This window comes from Phasianus colchicus, chromosome 6 (assembly GCF_987193195.1).
Source record: "Phasianus colchicus chromosome 6, bPhaCol1.hap1.1, whole genome shotgun sequence".
Taxonomy (NCBI): Eukaryota; Metazoa; Chordata; class Aves; order Galliformes; family Phasianidae; genus Phasianus; species Phasianus colchicus.
The window spans coordinates 19,867,489-19,890,423 of NC_143441.1; the positions used below are offsets into that span (position 1 = coordinate 19,867,489).

At 40.7% G+C, this 22,935-nt stretch overlaps 1 protein-coding gene and 1 long non-coding RNA gene across 5 annotated transcripts in view; one reads left to right on the plus strand and one right to left on the minus strand.

Annotated features, from left to right (window-relative positions):
- Positions 1-17,424, plus strand: part of COLQ (collagen like tail subunit of asymmetric acetylcholinesterase) — a 41,234-nt gene extending 23,810 nt beyond the window's left edge. For 2 of the 3 annotated variants that reach the window (XM_031590169.2, XM_090142609.1), the window contains 10 exons: positions 345-371; positions 995-1,039; positions 1,788-1,823; positions 2,484-2,564; positions 6,389-6,485; positions 8,177-8,316; positions 10,983-11,102; positions 11,676-11,796; positions 12,951-13,053; positions 15,656-17,424. In XM_031590169.2, the coding sequence (XP_031446029.1) occupies positions 345-371; positions 995-1,039; positions 1,788-1,823; positions 2,484-2,564; positions 6,389-6,485; positions 8,177-8,316; positions 10,983-11,102; positions 11,676-11,796; positions 12,951-13,053; positions 15,656-15,725 (840 nt within the window). In that variant the 3' untranslated portion in view covers positions 15,726-17,424. The remainder of the gene's footprint in view (positions 1-344; positions 372-994; positions 1,040-1,787; positions 1,824-2,483; positions 2,565-6,388; positions 6,486-8,176; positions 8,317-10,982; positions 11,103-11,675; positions 11,797-12,950; positions 13,054-15,655) is intronic. The other variant, XM_090142610.1, reaches the window with a different exon arrangement.
- A 656-nt stretch (positions 17,425-18,080) lies between these two features.
- On the minus strand, positions 18,081-20,639 carry LOC149917477 (uncharacterized). Of its 2 annotated transcripts, XR_016467733.1 has the most exons (4): positions 20,477-20,639; positions 19,578-19,753; positions 19,262-19,438; positions 18,081-18,163 (listed from the first exon to the last, which is right to left on the minus strand). It is a non-coding gene; the product is annotated as an uncharacterized LOC149917477 (long non-coding RNA). The 2 variants fall into 2 exon arrangements; XR_016467732.1 differs by having other exon boundaries at positions 19,262-19,753.
- Between the last annotated feature and the right edge of the window lie 2,296 nt (positions 20,640-22,935).

The window sequence follows — 22,935 nt, forward strand, 5'->3', positions numbered from 1 at the left end:
AGATTATTTCTAAAATTAATTTAGATTATTAATTGTAGTTTCATTCACTTTCAGTTACATTTGATTTCCCTTGTTTTAGTTTTAAAAGCAATATTGAATCGGCTGGCTTTAACTGGCTTTTTCACCATAGCTTTTGGGCTGATTTGTCTTGCCTTTAATTCTTATTTCATAATTATTTTCAGTGCACTTCTATAAGCTACAAATATTATTTTGCTGTTATAAGTAGATGCAATTAATTACTTGTGCTTCATTTCTTTTCTTCATTTTAAATCTGCAAGGTATAAATTTGCTTCTTTGGTAATCTTGAAAGTGAGAAGCATTAAAATATCTGTCATTCCCTTTAGGGTTTTCCAGGAACTAGAGGAGAAAAGGTCAGTGTAACAATAGAATAACGTGTAATTTGGCAATTGGGAACAGTTGTATAAAACAGTAACTAAAAATAAAGTCGAATTTTGATGGAGTGAAGGCTGAAGGTCTCATTAAGAAATGCAAAGATGCATTGAGGAAGGCGTACAGTCTGTGACTTGGGGTGAGAAATGAGTCTTACACCCTGTTTTCTTGTGAACAAGTTACTACAGCAAACCCCACTAAGTTTCCCCATCTCTAGCATGGGTATAATGATCCTTAATTGTTATTTGGGTTTATTTAGGCTACATTTCCTTTGGCACAGAGACTTATTTTTGTCATTCAGTGGGGCCTGAATTTCAATGAAGATAATTCGGGAAACAATTAAGTCTCAAGTACTACATCAAAGGAAGCCCATATTTAAAGTAATTATCTGAGGAGAATAAGTGCTTTTTGCTACCAGCCTGACTCTTAATTCTATTGTAATGTCAATGAAGGTAGTAAGGAAACATTTTAGGGTATCTACTGTGCCCCTCACCTGACTGTATTGTGCGCCATGACAGATAATGCCTCACATAGGATAAATGTTTTTCATTTCCTCATGAAATGATAATAATTATGCGGTTACTACCCTGTTATCTCTCTCCAGGGTTCCAGAGGGGACAGGGGTGACAAAGGAGTCAAAGGAGACCAGGTACTTTTCCGGATGGCTGTGAGTTTTAGCTGAATGAGCATATTAACACTGAGGTATTTCTGATAGCAAAAAAGAGGGGTGACACAGAGTCGTGTTCCTGGGATGGTAAGAAAGCAGTGGTCCCACATTGTGTGGTCCTCTGTGTCCATGTACCCCACCTGCCCCAAGGTAAGTGGCACTCCTGACTTGTATAGAACAGAACAGTGATGGCTTGACAAAATGTTTTTAGCTAGTGAGATGATATTGCTGTAAGGAAAAAGAAAAAAGAAAAAAGAGAAAAAGAAGGAAAAGAAAAAGAAAAGAGAAAAAGAAAAATGAAAAGAGGGGGAAAAAAGGAAGCAGGATTTGTGGGTTGGGAGGTCTTTAACAAAGAAAGGAAAAGCAAATTCCTTTTGATGTAAATGGAGAATTGCCATTCCCAAAGACAAAGTGTGGGCACTGTCCAAGTGGCTGCAGACAGAAGCACAACTGGTATGGTTTTGGCCAAGAAGCAGCAGGCTGTGGAGGATCAAACAAAGGAGCAGTGTTATTATATAAGGACCTTTATAGAAAAATCTTGTAAATCCAGAACAATTCTAATAATTCTACTGTCACTGCTACTGATGATCACATTGTAGGTTTGTTGGTTTTTTTTTTAACTAATACCACTACATGGCACTTTTAATTTTTCCTTAAGGGCCTAAATTGGTGCTGCTTTGTCAAAGATCACTCCAATTATTTTGATGATTTTTCTCTTTTCACTTTGCAGGGAGAAATAGGCTCCCCAGGAATGCTGGGACAGAAAGTAAGTGGGCACAATATATTGGGGAATTGCAATAAGTGCTGGCATACAGTCAGTAAATGGCTTTAGAGACATTCTGGAAAGCATAAGGCTAAGTCTTGCTTGACTCCAATGATGAGCACTTCTTAGATGTGATCAAATTCTTTTTTTTTTTCCTTAGGAGAAAACCCAAGATTTAGCTGCTTGTTTTTTCTCTTTTTTTTTCTTTTTCTTCCCTGAACATAGGTTTAGTCATAATCTTCTTTCTATTTAACATAGTCAGGCACCTGGTATATATTCATGAGCAGACTAATTGTTTGTTTGGGTTTTATTTTTCACTTATTTTTCCAATCCTGCAATTCCAAATGTGCATCTTAACAGCAAACATGATATTGCCAGGAGTTGGAGAGTTTTGCTAGTCTTCACCCCCCTTCTAGAATATTTCTGGTCTCCTCCATTCAGCTTCCTCTTTAAAGAGGGATCTTTCAAGGAAATTTTGATAAATTAAAATAGATGTTTTTGGCCTTACTCTTGTTTTAAAATATATTGTTAATTTCCAAGAAAATTACAATGTCAACATAATCTGCAAGAATTGCATGAACAAAAACATCAGCCACCTGCTGTGCCATAGAAGGCAAGTGTGCTCTACTTATGTTCTTTTTCTTTCCCTCCTCACCCACCAAGGGAGAGATGGGCCCAAAAGGACAATCTGGAGCACCAGGACACAGAGGACCTATAGGAAGACCTGGAAAACGAGGCAAACAAGTAGGCCCATGGTGTCTTCCCTTCAGTTCCCTGCATTTCCCAGTGTTTGTATGATGGTGGGGTATGACTGTATGGTTTGTTTTCTGCTGGTGCCTTGCACTTGGTCCCACTGGCAGGACTGTAGCACCTCGCATACATGTCCAGGTATTGTCTTCCATGCTCAAATCCCTTGCTGTGCAGCACAGCTCAAGTTACTTTTTCCCTAGTTTGATAACTAGCTCATTGAATATAATCAGAGCATACCTTGAACCTAAAAAGTAGACCCTTTGAATCCTAAAAATCACAGAGCTACACTCTGAATCCCATCTGATAACTGGAGAGTGGGACAAAGTGGATTTGTTCTGTCCATTGCATCCCATTTAGTTCTATGAGGCTTTGGCCAGGCTTAGTGCTGGTGACACACAACATCTTACAGAGCTGCGAGGCTTTGAAGATGCCCAAAAGAGTGCAAAGAATCGAAGCACTACAGCACCCCTTTTTCTCTCAGTTAATACTAGAACAATATTTAATTGTTAGACTAGGATATTTATGTGATACTTCTCACTGTAGTACAGCATGCCAGGAGTCTGTTCAGGAAGACACGTGCTGACATTAAGGGGCAGGAGCATTGTATGAAAGTGGCTTAGAGATGAAATGATTGCACATGCTCCTTATTCAGGGATCAAAATAATTGTGTTGGCTGAACTGATTTTTTAAAACTTTCAGATTAATTTTAAGGATTGGGAATTGTGTGTTGGCTTCTCCAACACTGCATTTTCCAAGAGGGTAGTGTTAGTGGTAGCTACCTATTCAAGTCACCGGATAAACCTCTTCAATTTCATGTTTCCTTGTATATTTATTAGAGGCAATGACATTGTGTGGAAGAAAGGGGAGAGTAGACACAAAGTCTAACCTGATGCAAGGAGAGCAGTTCCTTTAGTATTGCCATCTCTGAACTGCCATCTGCGGAGTCTATTTTCTTTCCTCTGATAGGGCAGGGAACAAACTCCTGCTGTATTGATGCTGTTTTTAACATGTAGCTGCTCAGATACAGGAGCTCGTGGATGCTGTGGTCAGCGGGCTCAGCTGAAAGCATTTTATTTGCAATCTGGTTATGCCCAGCATTGCAGACAGAGGCACAAGCTTGCTTTGCTGTTGGTCTAATGTTGTCAGCTAATATCTGAAGAGAAAGAAAACTCAATGTGGGGAAAAATAAAAATTGGATGTTGGGTGCTAAGTCATCACATAAAGAAGATATGTGCAGTGTAAGTCTGTGCAATGTAAACTGTGCTCATCTCTTCCTCACAAAAGGGATGTGCACAGAATATTGTTCTGTAGCATCAGGCAAAAAAAGACAGAGTGCCTGCAGATCAACAGGAAAACAGTGCAGTGTCCCTTTTTTTCCACAAGGACTTTATACTTGATCTTAGACATTTTGTCACATTACACAATGTCTGGATCAAAAAGCAGTCACATAGGATGTCATGGTTCAGGGCAGCAATCAGTGTGACTGAAAGAAATGTAGTCTTGCCCTGAAGTAGGGATTCATGGAGGCTTGGTTACACAACCCCTATCTGTCACCTTGAAAGCAATTTCAGCATTGATCTTCTGCACAAAAACAGGGCTTCTCCTTCTGTAATTAATGAACTATTTATTTCTATTCTCCTCTTAAAAAAAACAAAAAACAACAAAAAAAAACAACAAAAAAAACCTTTTAAAAACAAAACACAAAACTGCAGTTGGCATTTTAAGGCTGTGTAGATCTGACTGCTGCCTTTAAGTGCTGTAGTTATCTGGCTGTTTGTTCAGCTGATGTTTTCCATCAACATGGAGCCATTTCCTGTCTCTTGATCCAGCTGACATCTCCAGATAAAAACAGCTAAATTAAGAAGGTGTCATTTCCACTTCCATTTTGAGATACGTCTTGAAGATCCCATTCACTTCTTCAATTCTGCTGTGCCTCTGGGGCAAGTTCTTCCTAAATGGTGGCCAGGAGATGGGAGCCTCAAGTCACCACAGCCTCACTGTCCCCCAAAAATTCATAACACTCAAAGCTCTGTGACTTGAGAGTTGACTCCTGAGAAGCAAGTTTAGGATTTCCTTTGTGAAGGAGGAATGACTTAAACTTTTAGTCAAGATTACTTGGAAAAAAGGGAGAGGACTGTAAATATCAGCTTTTCTGAATGGTATGGGCACAAGTTCTTCAATCTACCTATGCTAAACAAGAGAGTATTAAGCAGGCATTTCTCCAAAACAGGAATCACAGAGTTCAGCTAAGTTTCAGGCAGCGTATGTCAGAATTGCACTGGATTTCCTCTGCTAGATTCTTACAATGTGGGGAACAAGATTTCCCAATGATTTCTTTGAGGGTTTCAAAGTCTTGGTCTGCCAGTTTTGTGTATTCTTGTTGCGTGATGTAAGAAGCAATTAGTGATCAACATTGCTGACATTCACGTAAATCCTGGAATGTTTTAATGGCACAGAGTTTGTCTAATAGAATTAAACAAAGCAAATATTCAATTAGTTTTTTATGGGTCATAAAAAAAAAGAAATAACGTTTCTCTGTTGAAATGGTGCAAGTGACATTCAGATGTATTCGTGGGATGTGGGATATTCTATAACAACAAATTATTTTAGCATATATTACTATGTATGCTTCATGACTCTGAAATTAGCTATACAACTGCCCATCATCTGTCCTTGAATGAACATTAAACCAAAATCACTCTGTATTGAAGGAATTAATCTCACTATCATTGAAAGAAGTATAACACAGCACGTTTTTGTTTTACTAAATGATACGCTGTTACATAAGAATAAAATCAGTTATCTCAGCTTTAAGCTATGTAACACACTTCTGAAATATAAAGCTGAGAAATGCAAGCCTCAGAGAGAATATGAGCAGGAAGATAAATATAGTTATTTTTAATAACTGTCACCATATTAAATTCAGAAGCAAAAATAGGAAGGTGTTGAATAGTTCTAGGGTAAAACGTTCAAATGCCTCATGGCATGGCTACACAAACATGTTCCCCTGAGGCAAATTAGGGATTTTACAGAATATTATATTATTGTATGGTAACTCTATAAACTTGTCTTCTATAGATAATTTTACAGCATTTTGACGGGGTGATAAGGCTCCACAGAAACATCGTTTGTCAGCATACAGCTGGGCAGTCACTGCATGCTAGCTTACACTTTGCAAAACCAATCCCTTGCTTGCCCTGCAGTGATTTGTTAACAAAGGTAAATTCACAGCGACAGCCAAGGGGATACATGAATTGAGGTTCTAAAGTACTTCTGCAGATACTGTGGGTCTCCAAATAATTACTGTTCTTCTGAAGATCTATGCCCTAAGACTGGGAAATGTCACTGTAGAAGCCCTTGTGGACTCCTTATTTAATTTTCTCTTTCTGAAGGTGCAATGAATCAATTTCTTAGTCTACCCTACAAACTCAGCTTATGCCCCTGAAGTCAGAGCCAATTACCAAGGATTTCAGTTCCACCAGCCCTTTGTCTCTGAGCTGCACTGGCTCCTAGGGAATGGCAGGGATAAAAAGGCATCCTTGAAGGAAAGCCCTTGAATGACTGAAGTAAGATCAGGGCATCCCTGACTCCACACAGAGCAGATCTGCTGGTACTTTTCACTTTCAGGATAAGTCCAGCATGGACCCAAGTAGAAGAGGATAGCACCTCTCTTCTCTGTAATGGTGGCTGTGAAGTTTGTGATGTATGCTCCTATTGGCAGATGTATTGGCTTTCTTGAAAGGGAAGCCAGTGCAGGCTGGGAGAACTTACATGACATTAATTACTTAGGAAATAAATGAATGTCTCCTCTTTCTTAGGGGCAAAAGGGAGACATTGGACCTGTGGGTATCATGGGCCCACCTGGAAGGCCTGGTCCTTCTGGCCAGCCAGGCCCCCCTGGACCTTCAGGATTAGGTAAGTGGGGAACATCTTATGCAGTGTCCATCCTCCCCAGCACCCCCCCCAACTCAATGCATGTGCATATGAAGCCTCTTTACAAAAAATGATCCATCAACAATAAGGACAGTTTTTCTCTACAAGGCACATCATGCCTTCGCTATCCATTCTAAGGGCTTTAAATCTGACTCTAATGCCTACATTATGGCTTTTGACGCCTCAAATAAAACCAAAAACATGGCCTATATGGTTCTTGTGGAATTTTGGCAGATGGGGATGATGAAAAGCTATCCGGCAGCCTTGAAGGGACTAGTTGATCTCTGTCATCAAAGGTCTGCTACTTCTCTAGAATTCCTGGCTTACAGTGAAAAATTGAGATTTCTAATCAGCCAGGACATATTTACCCTGTACAGCTCTGTACAAGGAAAACAGATATTTACCCTGTACAAGGAAAGTAGATGAGACTCAAGAGGACTGAAGTAGGAGTTAGAGGAAAAAACGGTGATAAAAATATCTCTTTTTAATAAGTGCTGTAGATGTATGCTGTCTTCATTTCTGTGTATCATAAGAAAAGCTCATAGTTGATTATTGTACAACTTCAAAACTGTGTTCATAGAAACTCTGAGCAGCTTGCTTTCTCTTGTGAGACCAAGAATAGACATGAAGGATTGTACACAAACTATAATGTTCAGTGAAAATGGAAGGGTTTTCCCAACCTGTATATATGCTCAAGTATTGGTAAAGAAAAGCAAGCTCAGCTGGAAACAGCTGTTGTCACAGATGGACAAAAGGAGTTTGTACCTTGGCAATTTGATGTCCTCTTTCCATTCTCTTTTCCCTTTTTCTTCTCTTGCTCACACTGTTGGACAGAAATTCTCTTCCAAAAGATACTAATGGAAATGGTACATCTTTGAAGCTGAGGCAGCTTCAACATCTACACATCTCTTGTCTCTCAGTACAAAATACCTTTAACCTGAGTAATTCAGCTGCAGGTTTTCAGAGGACAGAATTTTCACCATGCTGATGGGAAAGCAGCCAGGATCTTGAAATTGCTTTTAAAAGGATTTATTGCATCCACAGAAAGTTTATGTATCAGGCTTGTTGGTCTTTTCCCTCTAGAATATAAATTCTTGTCCTAAATGACCTTCCTGTAATAATATCACTGCTTGCAATATGAACATGTTGACTCATATTTAATTCTGCAGAGCACTACATCCTTCCCAGAGTTTGAAAGTCAAAAAGCAGTTGGTTTTTATGTATTTATTTGTAGCACTCCTTTGTTTATTGTTGGGTGTTCCTGTACAAAAACCTTTAAAACAACACTACTGAAGTGTCCACAGTGTGTTGTGTACATCTACAGTGACTGACTTAATATCAGTCTTGCCAAACTCACCACAAAGCTGTTCTGACCAGGCTGAGTTTTGTCTGGAAATCTTAAGCAAATGGCCATTCTCTTTCTCCAAAATAGTGGTTAAAGTGTGATTTGAAAGATGATTGTGGCACAACTTCTGTTCTTTCTTCTGAAGTGCTGGAATTGGTGATTCTGGAAACCACTTCCTTCCATTCTCAGTGTTGTTTGTGGGAGATGTAGATAACTCAAAACTTATGTGAACACACACATCCACCTGACCATGCTTTTCCCACTAAGGCTGTGTTTGGGTTTTGTTTGTTAATTTCGTAACAGTGAAACATGATTTTTTGCTTCCTAGGGCAATTTGCAATAGGACCAAAAGGGGAAAGAGGACTTCCAGGACCTCCAGGAAGATGCCACTGCAGACCCCCACAGCACGTGAATAATCCACCATATGAGGAATCTGTGTTTGGACACAGGTATCCAAAAGTCCCTGCGGTAAGCAAATTTCTGGGAGAGGATGTGAATGGTTCTTAACATGCTTTTATTATAAGAAACATTGTATTAACTACTACATTGGATGTAACAGGAAGATGGCTGTATCTGGGCAATGCATTAGGTCCTGTACCCGAAACCTCTGAGATCAGTCTGTGCTCAAGAATTTGGTCTTACAACCAGTCTGAGAGTTGTGTGATGAAGGTGCTGAAATGCAGCAGTTTCAAACCATCAGTAATGCAGCACATTTTTAGAAACCTTTCTCTTAGCATAAGGATGCTCTTTTCTTACTGCACACACAATCTGTTCTTTTTATTTCAGTCAATTGCAGTATATTGCAGATTGGCTGGTGAAGGAAGCATCTCTTCTTGTTTATTTATCTATTTTCTTCTACACGGACAGTGATTTCAGGGTTGAACATTTCATATATACAACAGAACTTTCCCCCAAAATACAAACCCTCCAGCTTGAAACTAAAAGAGAGTCAGACTTCTGAGTGCTGGCTATGGGCACGCACTTACAGAGATAATTTCAGTTGCTAGCATTCTTGAAGGAATTCTACAAGCGAATTGGAGAAGGTAACATAAAGGATAAGTCACTGTTAAAAAGTGACCTAGCAGTTTTTCATCTCTGATATCTTTAGGCTTTGCAAATAGCGTTTCTGGACTTTTCCTTCAGCCGGGCCTTGATTTTTCTATTTTGTGCACTGTAGCAATTAATTAGCAATGAAATGCCACCTTTCTGCTGCTGCCATTCAAGATACTCACCCATTGTCTTGTCTCTGAACGTGCAGTGATTAGCTCTGTTAACTTTCCCATCCTCATGTTTTCAGAGCTTTCTGTGTGAAAGGGACATGATCACCATACACTGGTCCTTTAACCAAGTCGTTGAACTCAATCTTCTGCATAAGTGTGCTGCAAGTCTTGTCAGCTGCTTGCTCGTCCCTGTTGCACTGCAAAAAATGGCAGTAGAAGAAAGTGCATGAAATCAAGGTGTATAGTGCATCGGGCAATATTGCAAAAAAAAAAAAAATAAATAAAATAAATAAAAATTGATATAGTTCATGGGGAGCTCTTAGGCTAATGAATAAGGCTCACAATGTTATGTGTCGTTCTTACCGCCCTCCTTCTTCACCAGGCAGTGTTTAAGAGTAGAGCTTAAAAGATTGCAATGAGAGCATAGCTACCTTGAATATAAGTAATGCACATTATATAAACCCTCACATGTTATAACCAAGTGCCATTTCTCTTGAGGGATGGCAAAGAGAAAAGCCATGTCTCTGGCACTGCCTGCCCCAGTTGTTTCACCCCCTTGAGCAGCAGCGAGCTTAACACTGCACTTATTCACTTTGATCAGATCCTCATGCAGCAGCTCAGTGTGAGGTGAGACACTCCTTGTGCCACTTGAAGACTATAGTCAGAGTTGCTATAGCTGCACGTGGGAAGATGCAGAGGTTTTCCATCCTTCTGCACATCCCCAGCACAGCCACCCACTTGCCCATCAGTACTACACTGCTTGGGGCGAGGGTAGGAAACAAAGCACTGCTTTTCTGTCACTGGCTGTGAATCAATCAGGTTTTTTAATTCTTTGTATTTTCAAAGGGCAATATCTATAAGAGATTTTCAGAGGGCACAATCCGTTATTGATTTCCAGAGAAACTACAGCTCTGAGGCTGGGACTTCAGCTCCTGGACACAGCTACAGAATTGGTTCTTTGCTGGCTCTTTATTTCTTTGCTCTCTTTCATTCTAGCTGAAGGCACTTTTATTCAATTGGCCTTTATCACGGGCTATGGGAATATTCTGCTGTGCAAGAACTTCTGGGTAATTTGTTTTAAAAAGAGCCAATTCTGATTATGCTGGTGGGAATCAGGCTTTGACCCAAATTTACTTGCTCTGAATCATTCAATTTGCTTTTTCTTAATTAAAAAATGGTTTGAATCTTACTAAAATAAGTTTGATTAAGCTTCCAAGGGAAGAAGTTATTTTTTAATGCCCCTTACAGCAAATTTTGGTAAATGAGACATGAAAGCAATTTGGGAAAAGAGCAGCTTGTCCTAATTCTCTCAATTTGTTACTAATATTTTTCTGTTTAACAGAAGACTTGAGTTTAGACTGAAGTATGTGCGTGTAAAGAAACAAATTTCAATGCTCATTAAGTCTAAACAAAGTACAAAGTAGAAAAAGATAAGTGAAGGTTGCACTAAGCAGTGCTTTATTTTATTTAGAGCCATAAACATGCCTAAAAATTATCGCAATCCTAGAAAGAGTACTTATGCCCACATGGATTTTGCAATTGTGCCAGCATCTAACTATTGGAACATCTGAAATTGTTCTCAGCAGTGACTGTTCGCATTGTTTGATAAGTGTTTGCATGGTCATTATCTGCAGGTGTGTAAGAGTAGGGGGTCACTGGAGCCTTAGTTGGGTACTCAGGAAAGACCATGAGCTTTTGGAGACTCGTGTCTCTTACCAATTGCAAAGCAGCAACTTATGTATGTACATTCTCACCCAGGGCTGGCATGTCATTCTGTTTCAGAAAGCAAACTCTTTTTCTGTGCAATTCTTCATATATTTGCAGATAAATACTTCTGTCCACAAAACTGGATTCTGTGACAATTCAAAACACTTCTCAAGAGGGTTACCAATCACCTCTTTTTCTGTGCCCCAGATTTTTGTGGTGAATAATCAAGAAGAATTGGACCGGTTACACACTGAAAATGCCTTAGCATTTAGAAGAGACCAGAGATCTTTGTATTTCAAGGATACCTTTGGATGGCTCCCAGTCCAGGTGAAAATATGACTGTGCTTTCAGAAAACTTGTGAGTGTATATTTCATTTTTAAATACAGCAGGTATATTATCATACAGAATCACTCAAGTGAATGAAGAAAAATCTTATTTTTCAGCATTATTGACACTGCATCTAATTCTGTGGGTTTTGTTCACAGGAGTCTTCACTACTTACCACTGCTATAGGTTTTGCTGACCTCTCTCTGAACCAGCTGCTGAACCAGCCAGCTGGGACTGAGTTTGGGTAATTATAATAGAAACAGTTTTGATTTAACACAAAATAAGGCAAAACTCAGCAGGGATAAGAGTTGTGGGAAGACACAAACTCTGCAAATCAAAGTCATTTTCTTACTGCTTCAAGGAGCTAAGTACTACTGAAATCAGCAACAGGATCCTTATTTTTTTCCACTGGGCTTTGAATCAGACTCTGTACAAAGCCTGTTTCCCATTACATAGTGGGATATGGAAACATGTCTGTGGTACCCACCTTCCACAGTCCATCACCTCTATTTGTTGAGCCCTACTGCTGGTATTCCTACACAGTAATCTCAGTGTGGTTTTTTTTTGTCCAGCTCACCCCTTTCTACCCTGTGGATTACCGTGTTGAGGTTGGCAGTACGTGTGGAGATGGGATCGTTCAGGATGGGGAAGAGTGTGACGATGGCAACACGGTTGTGACGGATGACTGCATAAGTAAGTCAGAAGCAGCCTCTTTCTGGAAGGTGCAGTAGTTGTTTCTGGAATATTCAGTGGAATAACATGCACAATGGCCACAACACCAAAATCAAGATCTTTCATGCACGTGAATGCCACACACAGGCAGAAGTCAGAGGTGATGCCAAATGTTTCCCATGTATCCTCATTGAGAACCATGTCCCTGACTACAGAGGTATTTGGCACCGGAGCAAAGCTCCTGCATTCCAGGGACTGGATCCAGCCATTGTTTTATACACAGACCTTCTATGGGACAGGTGTCTTTTTGACCACAAGATGTGGTACCTTTGCAACATACACAAAACCCTTTGAATAAGCATGTCCTGTCTAGCTGATCTTCATGCTTCCCTGGCTCTGGACAGCAAAGGCAAGGAGTGCAGAATGTAAGCTTGGCATACAAAGAGCTATCACAGCCTTTACATCCACCCTTGCTTTCACTGCTTGGCTCCTTCCCCAGAATGCAGATGTATAAATGCCCCTCCAAGCTTGCCTGCCTACAGAGCAATCCAGTGAGACTGAGTTTTCCAGGCTCCAAGAATGAGAAAATGATTTAATTAGAATTTGCAGTCTGCCACAGGGAACAAACATGCAGGACAAATAGTGCTCATTAGCTCTAGTGCCTGTGAAATTGTACATTGTGCATCTGGAAGCCCGTCATGTTGCTGTGTGCTATGCACTGGGCAGAGTCCATAGCGGCCTGGTAGTACACAAACCTCTGACACTGATGTGACCTGGAAAGTTTTAATTGAATTATAAAGTCATAGGATTATCAAGATTGGAAAAGGCCTTCAAGATCTCCGAGTCCAATCATCAACTTGACCTACTGAGTCACATTACTATACCATGTTACTTAGTGTCAAAATTACTTGAATATCAGCACATCATCATCATTCTGATCTCGTAACTATATCAAAAGAGGTTAACAAAATGGTAAGTGGACTCAATTGTAAAATCAGCTCATTGTTTTTAGAAGCACTTTCCAATTATTAAAATATACCCCACAAATTACAGCAGCCTATGTACCAGTCAGGCCCTCCCCAAAGTGTCTTGGTTTATGCTTTACTCTAAATCTTTGCCTCTCTAAAATCCTTTATGTATGGAATGTGAAAAGGTATTTCCTATGTTTTCACTAGGATGCCGCCGTGCTTACTGTGGAGATGGCTACAGACACGAAGGAGTGGAAGACTGTGATGGAAAGGATTTTGGATATCTGACATGTAAAACATATCTCCCTGGGTATGTATGCACTGTCTTCCCTTTTGTTATTTTCTTCTTCACCTTCTGCATTAAACGAGAAGAGGATTACCCACATAAACCTTGTTCCTCTGGGACCACAGCAGGTAGTGAGAGAGAAAGAGAAAGACCATATCACCTTATTTCTGTATGTTAAGTCTAAATTTCATTTTCTCAGTTATAAGTACATGCTTACAAAGTGAATGATCATACAGATATATGTTTACCCATTGTTTGCAAAGATTTATTTATTTGGTATCTTTATTATTGCGTTAATATTCACCCTTAACATACTAAGAGCAGGATACACCATGATGAAGAGATGATCACGTTGGTGGAAAGAAAACCAACCAACCAAACCACAGCCTCCAAACAACCTCCTGTACTTGTAATGAGTTCTTTAGAGGTATTTTTTTTTCTGAATCAACTATTCATCTACCAGCCTTTCTAAAGACCAGGAAATTCACTCAGGAGAGGGGGCATACATCTGCTTAGCAACACCATTTCAAACATCTGTGCACTGTTGACTTGCCTCCTCTGCCTTTGTTCAAGCAGCCTCCTCTGGTGAGCATTTTGCCTCAAGCAGCAGCACCTCTATTTAACTGTCAGGTATTGTTACCCGATAACAGGAAACATTTAATTTGCAAATGAAATTATGTGCAGAGCCCTCATCATTCATGGAAGAATAATGTGCTAATTGACAGGAATAAGAAATCACAGGACATCTTTGTAAATCAATTGCTGTGCTAATCCTTCCTCTGCAATTGTTGGAGCATGCCTGGTGTAAGAGATTACTAGAATTGAGACTAGTAAACCTGGCAGCCCAAATCATTTTAAAGAGCTCCCATCTGCAGACAGTGTGGAGCTGCTTGCCTGTGAAAGCTGTTCCATCTTAAGAATAGGAAGTTTGGTGCCAAAACGAGACCCACAGAAGCTTGAGAAAGTTTTATAAATTTCATTTTCCACGTATAATCAAGTAGTGAAAAACCATTCAGATCCTTTGTGTTTACAGTCTGTAGGTTATTTGCTCGATCAAAGAAAGAGCTGTGACTCATCAGTAAAATGAGATGAATACATGAGCTTGGCACTGCAACAGGAGCTTTACCTTCTTCTCCAACACCTCTTCTGCAACTGATTTTCCCATTATCTGTACCTTTTCCAGCCCCCAAGTTCCTCCTCAGGTGTCATAAATTTTCTCTTCAAATTTTTGTTCCGTTTCTGAGAAAGTGGTTTATCCAAGGACACATTTCAAAGGACTGGTGCTTTTACTACAGTTTGTGGGTTATCTGATGGATGAGTTACTACCACAGAATGTGTTACCTTACCTGTCTGCACTATACAGGAGGAACATGGATCTGAATTGCACTCAGCATTTTTATACATGTTGGAAAAAAGCCAAATGAATCTATTTATCACATGTGCAGAGCTAGAATAAAATGAAAATTCAGAATCCATCAGGACAGCCACTCCTATGATAGAAAAACAGATAAATGCGGTAGTTTCAAAATTTTTTTTGGCAGTTATCTAAATGGATAAAATGGTATATGCTGTTACTTGTCTCCTAAATACAGCGTTCAAGTCATTTTAGGAATTGCCTTCACCTGTGCTCCCATAGCTGACTCAGTGCTTGCCTCAGGTGATCAATCAGTGGTTCCACCATGATTGAACAGTTCCCATATTATTCACTTGCACTCGTCTAGGGAATTGAACCAGGTGGGAAAAGAATTAAATCTAAGAAAAGCTCAGTAATACAATTTTTTTGCATTTTGTTTGGATTCTTGCTTTGTTGTTATTACCACTGAGTCAGCCAGGGGAGCACAGGTGAAGGCAATTCAGCTGTGTGATCGGAAGGGGTGGAGCCTGGCTGCATCTCTCCTAGACCCCATTTAAGGGTTGACTGCCCCCGGGAAGGATCTCTTTCTGGAGATCCCTCCTCTGTGGAATCTTTTCTGTGAACCTAGATTTTTGGATATAGGTGAGTGTTGCTTCTCTGTTTATTTCTTTTCCAGTTTTCACTATGATAATCTTTCTAACTGTAACACAATAAAAACTCAGCAAAATGTTTTTTATTTCATTAACGTCACTGGTTGGATGCTCAGTAGGTAGAGTCATGGAAGCTCAATGTAAGCAAGGAGAAAGATAAAAAATATTTTCTCTTATTTTGTAAAGGCCCTTTGCAAAGGCCTCCTTCTAGCTCAAAGGTATGCATCTGTTGCTATTGTTATTTCAAGTGCATGAAAAATAAGTTAAAGGATGGGCACAGTCATGCCTGTTGGAGCCATTGGAAGTAACTGGAAAAACACTTAACTTGGGTTCTCAGATATTTAGTTATGCTCTTCCCGTAAGTGAGCCCCGAAGGCTTCCTACACCTACATGCATGAGTGTTTGTTTTAATTCTCATAATTGGTGATTAAGACTTTCTTCATAGTGACAAGGGGGAACACAGCAGAGAACCTCAGAAAATCGCCTTCATCTTTTTGTTGCCATATGTCACTGCACTTGGTGTTTTCTGATGTTCTTGAGTTCTTACAGAGAGGTGCACACAGAGAACATGTGATGTGAGATACAGCACTTTTTGAAACTGAGATATTCTCTTTTATTTTAGGTCTTATGGAAAACTGCGTTGCACTTCTTACTGCTACATTGACTCGACACAGTGCCGATACTTCACATGAGGGGAGCAGAGAAGGGCAGCATCCCACACGTCATGGGGTGCGAGGTGCTATGCTATTATTTATCCAGGAAGGTCTGGGATTAAAAAAAAGAAAAAAAGAAAAAGAAAAAAGGAAAAAAGCCATCTCTGTGAAAACAAACAGACTTCATGCTTCTGATGGCTGTTTTGAGATGTTTATCCTTTTTTTTTAAAAAATTAATTAAGCCAGATTCTGAAAAAATAGGACCACTGTATCCTGTCTTAATAGATAAACTCAGTGTTTGCCAGTAAGACTCGTGGGCTGTGTGTGGGGACTTACTCTATCACAAATGCGACAAGAAACCAAATGCCACTAACCAGGAATACTGTGTAACAAGACAACATTACCTCGGCTTAGCACTGTTCAGCCTAAATTAAGTTCTTCAGGGTTTTTGTTTTTCAGCCTTTTCAGCATAAACACAAAGCTTGTGTTGGACGCAGTGTTTATAGAGACTTTCTCTTTTATTACGATGTGAACTTCTTTCATGTTGTATCCAGGGGGGTGTGATGATGGCTTCAGCAGCATTGTGGTTAGCTGCACACCTTTGTGGCTCAGAGGAGCAGGGGCCTTCCAGCAAATGCTTTAAAGATCAGCAGATGAGGCACAGAAAACCCAGGATAATGGTTGGCTATCACACCATGAAGGCCATAGGGGACAACCAAACGGTGATGCAGCCAAGGTGCTCTCGCTCCAAGGAGGACATCAGGCTGAGAGCAAAGATGCAGGATGAGCTGACTTGATTCTTCACCTTTGCCAAGCCAGCTGCATTCTGTGTGAGCCCAACAGGACTGCAGAAGTGCTGGGTCAGCAAGGCTGCACACTTGGAACTTCAATGCAACCAGGCCTGCACTTTGGTCTTGGTGCTGGAAGGCCTTGTTCTTCTCTAATGATCTACCCAGACTCCATCCTTCCATGATGGCTGTACCCATCCTGTGTACCGACTCCTCTGGCCTGCTCTTGTCTCCTGCTGTTGTGTTTGGAGCACCCTGTGATGTGCCTCCTCATTTTCGCATCCCCGTAACACCAATCCTGGCCTAGTGTGCTTGTGGGTGCTCATTCATGCTGTATGATGTACACATATCTCTGTTTTTCAGTATGTTTGGTCAATTCTGCTAGCTCTGATAGGAGTCAGTAATTATCTACTTATTTATTAGCACGCATTTAAGAACAGATTTCATATGGGAAGCATATTAAATACTGTATATGCAAAAGAGTTCATAACAGAAGAAAATGGTACAAAGATGTGTGGAATGCAGGACTAAGAGCTCAAACCAAGGTGTGATTTTCAAACAGGCCACTCTTTGCTGCTTTGCTGTAAATGCAGTACTTGAATGGTTGAAGTGTGAGTTGCTTGCCACAATGGGAGCACCACAGCAGCTGTACTTATTTGGTTACTTCATAAAGGTTGAATAAAGGGTGGATATTATATTATGATGATAATGCATTAAAGCAACCAAGAATACATACAATGTCTACCACTTGTATAGGAGACTTTAGCTCTGCATGGCTGAAGCGATACTGGAAATCATCAGTTAAAAGCAAAATAAAATTAATGTATTTTACGGCTATTGCTTGCCTGGGCTGCTTGTGCTGTGAAGCTCAACCACCAACGGCTGTAGCCTGTTTCAACAATTCAAAGCCTTTCTTCTCATTGCCTTATTATTTTTTATTTAAACAGAGGTCTTAATAAAAGGTCAAAGAACCGAAGGGGCGAGGAACTTGCCATAAGCTCTGGAAATCTGTGCACTAAGATAGCTGCCTTGTAGCATCCCACACTGGTGCAAAGGAATGGGTTTCAGCTGGTGGCATCCAGCACTGTCTCCAAGGAGTCCATCTCTACTTGCAGCCCCTGAAGGCTGGAGTCTTTGAGAAATTTGGAAGTCTCAGTGGCCTTTCACTTTCAGCTTTAAGTCCTGTTGTTTTTAAAAGCTCCTACCTCCAAAGGACATTGTAAAGCCAAAGTGCACCAAGGGCAGGAAAAGAAAAACAAGTCATGATATCACACATCAAATTGTAGTGTGCTGCACATAGAGAAGTACAGCATCAGCCTGGTCAGAAAATGAAGTGTGGATTTCAAAAGGACTGTATTAATACAGCACAAAAAGTTCAATATCTTAACAAAAAGAAATGCAAGTTGTAAGGGAAAAAAAGTAAAAGTCATGGAACAAGTTTCTTACTACCATTATCATCATGTGTAAAGCATCATAAAAAACATCTGAGGAGGTGTTAAGTATTCATGTTATAAAAGACTGCAAATAAACCTTCCTCCTTAATTCAGATGTATCTATTATTAATTGAGGATTCATCAGCTGGATGGTGCCTGGAATGCTATGATTCCCTCCTTCCCTGAGTTTCTTAATGCATTGTGCCAAAGTTGATTGAGGTACTTCAGTTCCTTGGCCTTTTGTAGCAGCAAATGCCTGTGGGAAAGGTTTCTAATCATTAGTGCACAGCTATAGATGAACTCAAAATTAGTATGAACTTACATCATGCACTGTATTTAATGTACACTAAAAGGCCAGCTTGCACTTATTATGTGATTAAATATGTGTAATTATCTACTGCATGTATTAACAGATCACGTCAATAAATCATCCTACCTTAGTTCTGGCATTTTCTTGATTTTGCTTATCTGGCTTTCACAACACAGCTTGAACATGCCTAGCTGTGTGCAAGCTGGGGCTGTGTGTGCTGAGAACTGAAGTCATCCTGAGCATGGGGAGCACAAAGCACGTGCTCCTTCATGGGTAATGTCCAGTGCATGTGGGGGGTCATGAGCCTGGAGATGGGGAGCCAGTCCAAAGTGCACTACAGGAGCACAGTCCTTCTGGAAATCGCATTAGTATCTGCTTCCCTCTCCCCTGCAACCCACGTCTTGGAGCTTAAAAAGCATCAAGTCACAGCTCCATCCTTCCAGCACCCTTAATCAGCCCTGGCATTGTCATGTGTGGCTGACAGAGGGTCCTTGTCAGATTGTGGGTTTCAGTGGTTCTGCTGCTGGCATACACAGACTATGAGGGACATTGAAGCTCAAGTTTCACAACAGAGCAACCTGTGCTGCAGAGCATGGGCACACAAGGGCTGAAAACATTGTTATTTCTATCTTACAAAGAGCCCATGTGTAACATCAGCACTTTGGAGTGGAAGGCATTCCTACCGCCTACAGCTCAGCTGGACGTGGGCACTGAGGCTGAAGGACAATGTGCCCAACAGCTCTCATTTATGGAGATGATCAGCTCTTTGTGACATTTATGTAGGGATGTGAACTGTGGCAGTTCACCAGACTGTCCCTTGGTTTCAACAAACTGAATTCCAAGGCAAAAGCCTCTTAGGGCAGGACACACTCACCAACTGGTCAGGGAATATACAAAAATGACTTGTTTTCCTAATGCTAAAGGCTCAAGAAAATGTAAGTTTATATTTAATTACTTTTTCAGAGGAGGGCCTACATTTCAGAAGGAGCAGTAGCTTGGATGTGCCAGCTTCATGTAGAAGATTAGTGTAAGAAAACAACATACCAGATGGAGAAGCTTTTTGGCTGGCTGAGAAGAGGCTGTCCCAGATTCTTCACAACAGGCCAGGGTTGTCCCCACTTTTCACTGTGGGGCCATTTGGAGACTCCTGCCCAAGGTGACCAATAAAGCATGAAGTGGGCAAACCCAGCAGTGGCTATTTACACATCAACAGCATTATGTCTATTTAAGGGGAGAGAACATGAATCTTTAAAAGATTAGCCATTAAATTAAATTGAGGAAAATCAGTAGTGAAATGGCAAGAGTCAGTAGGTGATTGGGAAACTCAGCTGTCCCCTAGGAAGGGGACAAGGCCCCTTACCATCTTCCCGCATGAACATTTTGTTGCCCACACAAAGCCTTCTGTTCTGTGGCTCTGGGCAACGCACTCATTGCACAGTGTGGGATGCAGGGTGTTGGCCAGCACTGAATCCCTGAGCTGAGGTTCGAGTTTCAGGTGGTGCTGAAGGCACAGGGCTCCCTCGCGCCTGGTACCAGCTGCCAAGCAAGAAAGCAAGTGGAAAAGTGTGACCTATAGGAAACTATGAGAGGCACGTCTGTCTCTGGAAGCTACAGATGAGCTGACGATACCAACACTGGAAACAGATGCTAAATTAATTGGAAATTATTTTGGCAGAAAGCCATTACTGGAGCAGGAGCCCTGGTACAGAGACAAATTGATGCAAAATGTGTTTTTGAGTCTCAGACCTATTTGGGTTTGAGAAAACAGTGAGTGGGTCTCTTTTAGGCATAGCTGCGGGAACATGCATGATTTATCTTTCAGAAAGCAGTAAAGTCCATGCTCACACACTGCGACAACAGAGTCTGCTTGGGACCTGGCTGGGAGTCAGGCCATGACTCTTTTGACTCCATGTCTTCTTGGCTGATGGCTCTGAAAGGATGCAAGGATCACCAATTTCAGCTCCTCCGGCTGCAGGCAAAGCACTGGCATCAATGGACACCCCTTGCTCTAGTGGTGGTTAAATAGCGAATGATCTCTGGAAGAATTTTACCAAACACTGAAACCAGAAACGGCAAATATGGGCTAGTAGATGGTGAAGGTTAGAGGGGGTGCAAAAATGCAATGAAACTTGAAAAAGCCTTTTTCCTTAGTGTGCAAAGTCAGGGGTCGAGCCTGCACTGCCATAGAATAGCTTGGGTAGGAAGGGATAATAAAGCCTGCTCAGTTCCAACCCCTGCATGGGCAGGGCTGCCACTCACCAGCTCTGGCTTCCCAGGGCCCCATCCAACCTGGCCTTGAGCGCCTTCAGGGATGGGGCATCCACTTCTTCTCTTGCAACTGTTCCACCAAGGACAGAAAAGGAAAGCTGGAAGCTTTCTAAGGCTGATGGATTTTTTTCCCCCTTGACAACACACAAGAAACTCAAATCTGTTTTAGACCAAAAAGAAAAGGAATAAATGTTTGTTAATTAATGATACAAAATGTAAAAAATGTAAAAAAATGTTTGTAAATTCCTGTAGGAACAGGAATTTAACAGGCCTCCTGTCAAAATATATTTGGGTCAATGTACTGACATATAAGAAAAAATACACAATAACTTTGTTGACTAAACTTCCAGACAGACACACACTGGGTTTGTTTCACTAATGTCTGGAATAAAACTTTTCTCCTTGAGGCTCTGCTTAAGAGAACAGCTTTGTGCAAACACAATGAACTTGTATTGAAAACCTGTACTCCATCCTGATTGATTGTATCACAGCGTTACAGACCCCTATGCTGCATTTCAGCAGCTCTGTCTTGCCAACATGATTGCATGTCAGTCCCACACTTCTCCATTGCAGTGGGGTTTCCAAAGGAAAGCAATTTGGTAAGTTTCACACTGGTAGCACTGGTCAAAACTTCGGTGCTGTGATCTTCCATTGCTGTTTTTTCCTCAAATTCAGATAGCTTTTTAGTGTCTTTCTCTATGGTAGGAGGCTATTCCACTATCTTCTGGTCACTGCTGAATCTTTAATACGTCCTCTTTAAGCTTCCTATTTAAGCAGCAGCACCTGTGTGTTCCTACAAGTCCAATATGTTCAGCATACCACCACTTCTTATTTGGTGTCACAGATCTGGATTCCTGTAAGGACAGGAATTTAACAGGCCTCCTGTCAAAGCCTATGACCTTTACCCACGAACATGACAAATTCTGTCAAAGCTTTAGCTGGAGCTCTTTCTGCAGCTCATATGGGATCCTGCAATGGCAACAGATTCACTTATTTTAACCGAAAGAAGTTGAGGAGAAATGCTTGCCTGGGAGCTTTCTGTGCATGTGATTTCCATTCACTCACATACGCAGTGCTGCTGGAGAGACTGGGCTACGGAAAGACAATCAGATGTGACACATATGCAATAGTTCTGCTCATGACCTCTCTGTTTATACAGAGAGAGAAAAAGGAATAAAAAAAACAGGTTACATCTGTACATACAATACATAAAAGGCATTTGTCTTCATCTTATCTCAAGATGACTCCAGAAATTTGAAAACCGTGAGATACTCCTACAGAACAGATTCAAGTCCAGGCAGAAGGTCATCCTTACCTCTAGTTGTTACATATATATCCTCTGATGGTGCCAGCCTTCAGCTATTTACATTAGCCAAGGACCCACAGCTATATTGCCGATGCAGCTTTTATTCTTGTAATCAAAACAGGCTCCATGTGTGTTAACATTCTTCATACAAAGATACATACAGGCAGTTTCTATGAACCAGAAACATACTGTTTTTGACTGTTCACACAGTATCTAGAACAGATGCAGTCCTGAAGAGCACTTTAGGCCCTCTGTTGTAATAAAAAACCAAATCCATGCAAGGAAGAAGCGAGATTTTAAAACATGCTTATTTAAAATAAGTTTATTACAATGAAATAATAAAAAGTCTGGCAGAAGTCTTAACAATACTCAAAAAAAAAAAAAAAAAAAAGACAGATGCTGTATCATGTGAGAGATGATGCAGACTGGAAACTCCAAAGTATTTCAAGATTGAACTGCTTAAGACAGCATAATTTGTGCAACGCTTATGCTGGTGGAGGTGATTTCTGGGGCACGAACAAGCCCTTAGAATTAAAGTGTGAGGCAATATACCTTCTCTTCATCTTATATCTCAATAAGGCTCACTGTAAGCCCAGCCTGACATTAATAAAATGAATGCCCAAAACTGGATTGAAAAATGCAAGAAGATAGAAATGAAAACCATAAAAGCAAGCTGCTTTGGCTTTCAGTTCAGTCACCATATTCCAGAATGCAATTTGTTTGTTTTGTTTCAAGTAGACAAAAATCACCAACTTGCAAGGTGGCTTTAAATGAAGGAATCAAATAATATATTTGGGATCCCTAAATGCCGCAGCACACAATAAACAAGCGTGAAACTTCCTTGTTTCCATATCCTGATTCCTTCTCAATACAAAGTTTAAAAAAAGTCTTTAGCACATCCAGAGTATGGGGGTGCACACACAGAACACTATACCAAGAAAGGGATATTAACAGATGCCAGGGAAAGGCCACATTTTGGAGAAATGCATGCCAATGTAAGAAGTCCGTCAGTGAAACATATGCCTGTACTCAAACTTCAAAGCAAATACTTAAATCCTTGTGTGAACTGAGTAGGATGAGTTCCTGAATGGGTTTGCTCAGAGGTGGAACGCGTGCTCTGGTCTCCCCACTGCACGAGTGATAT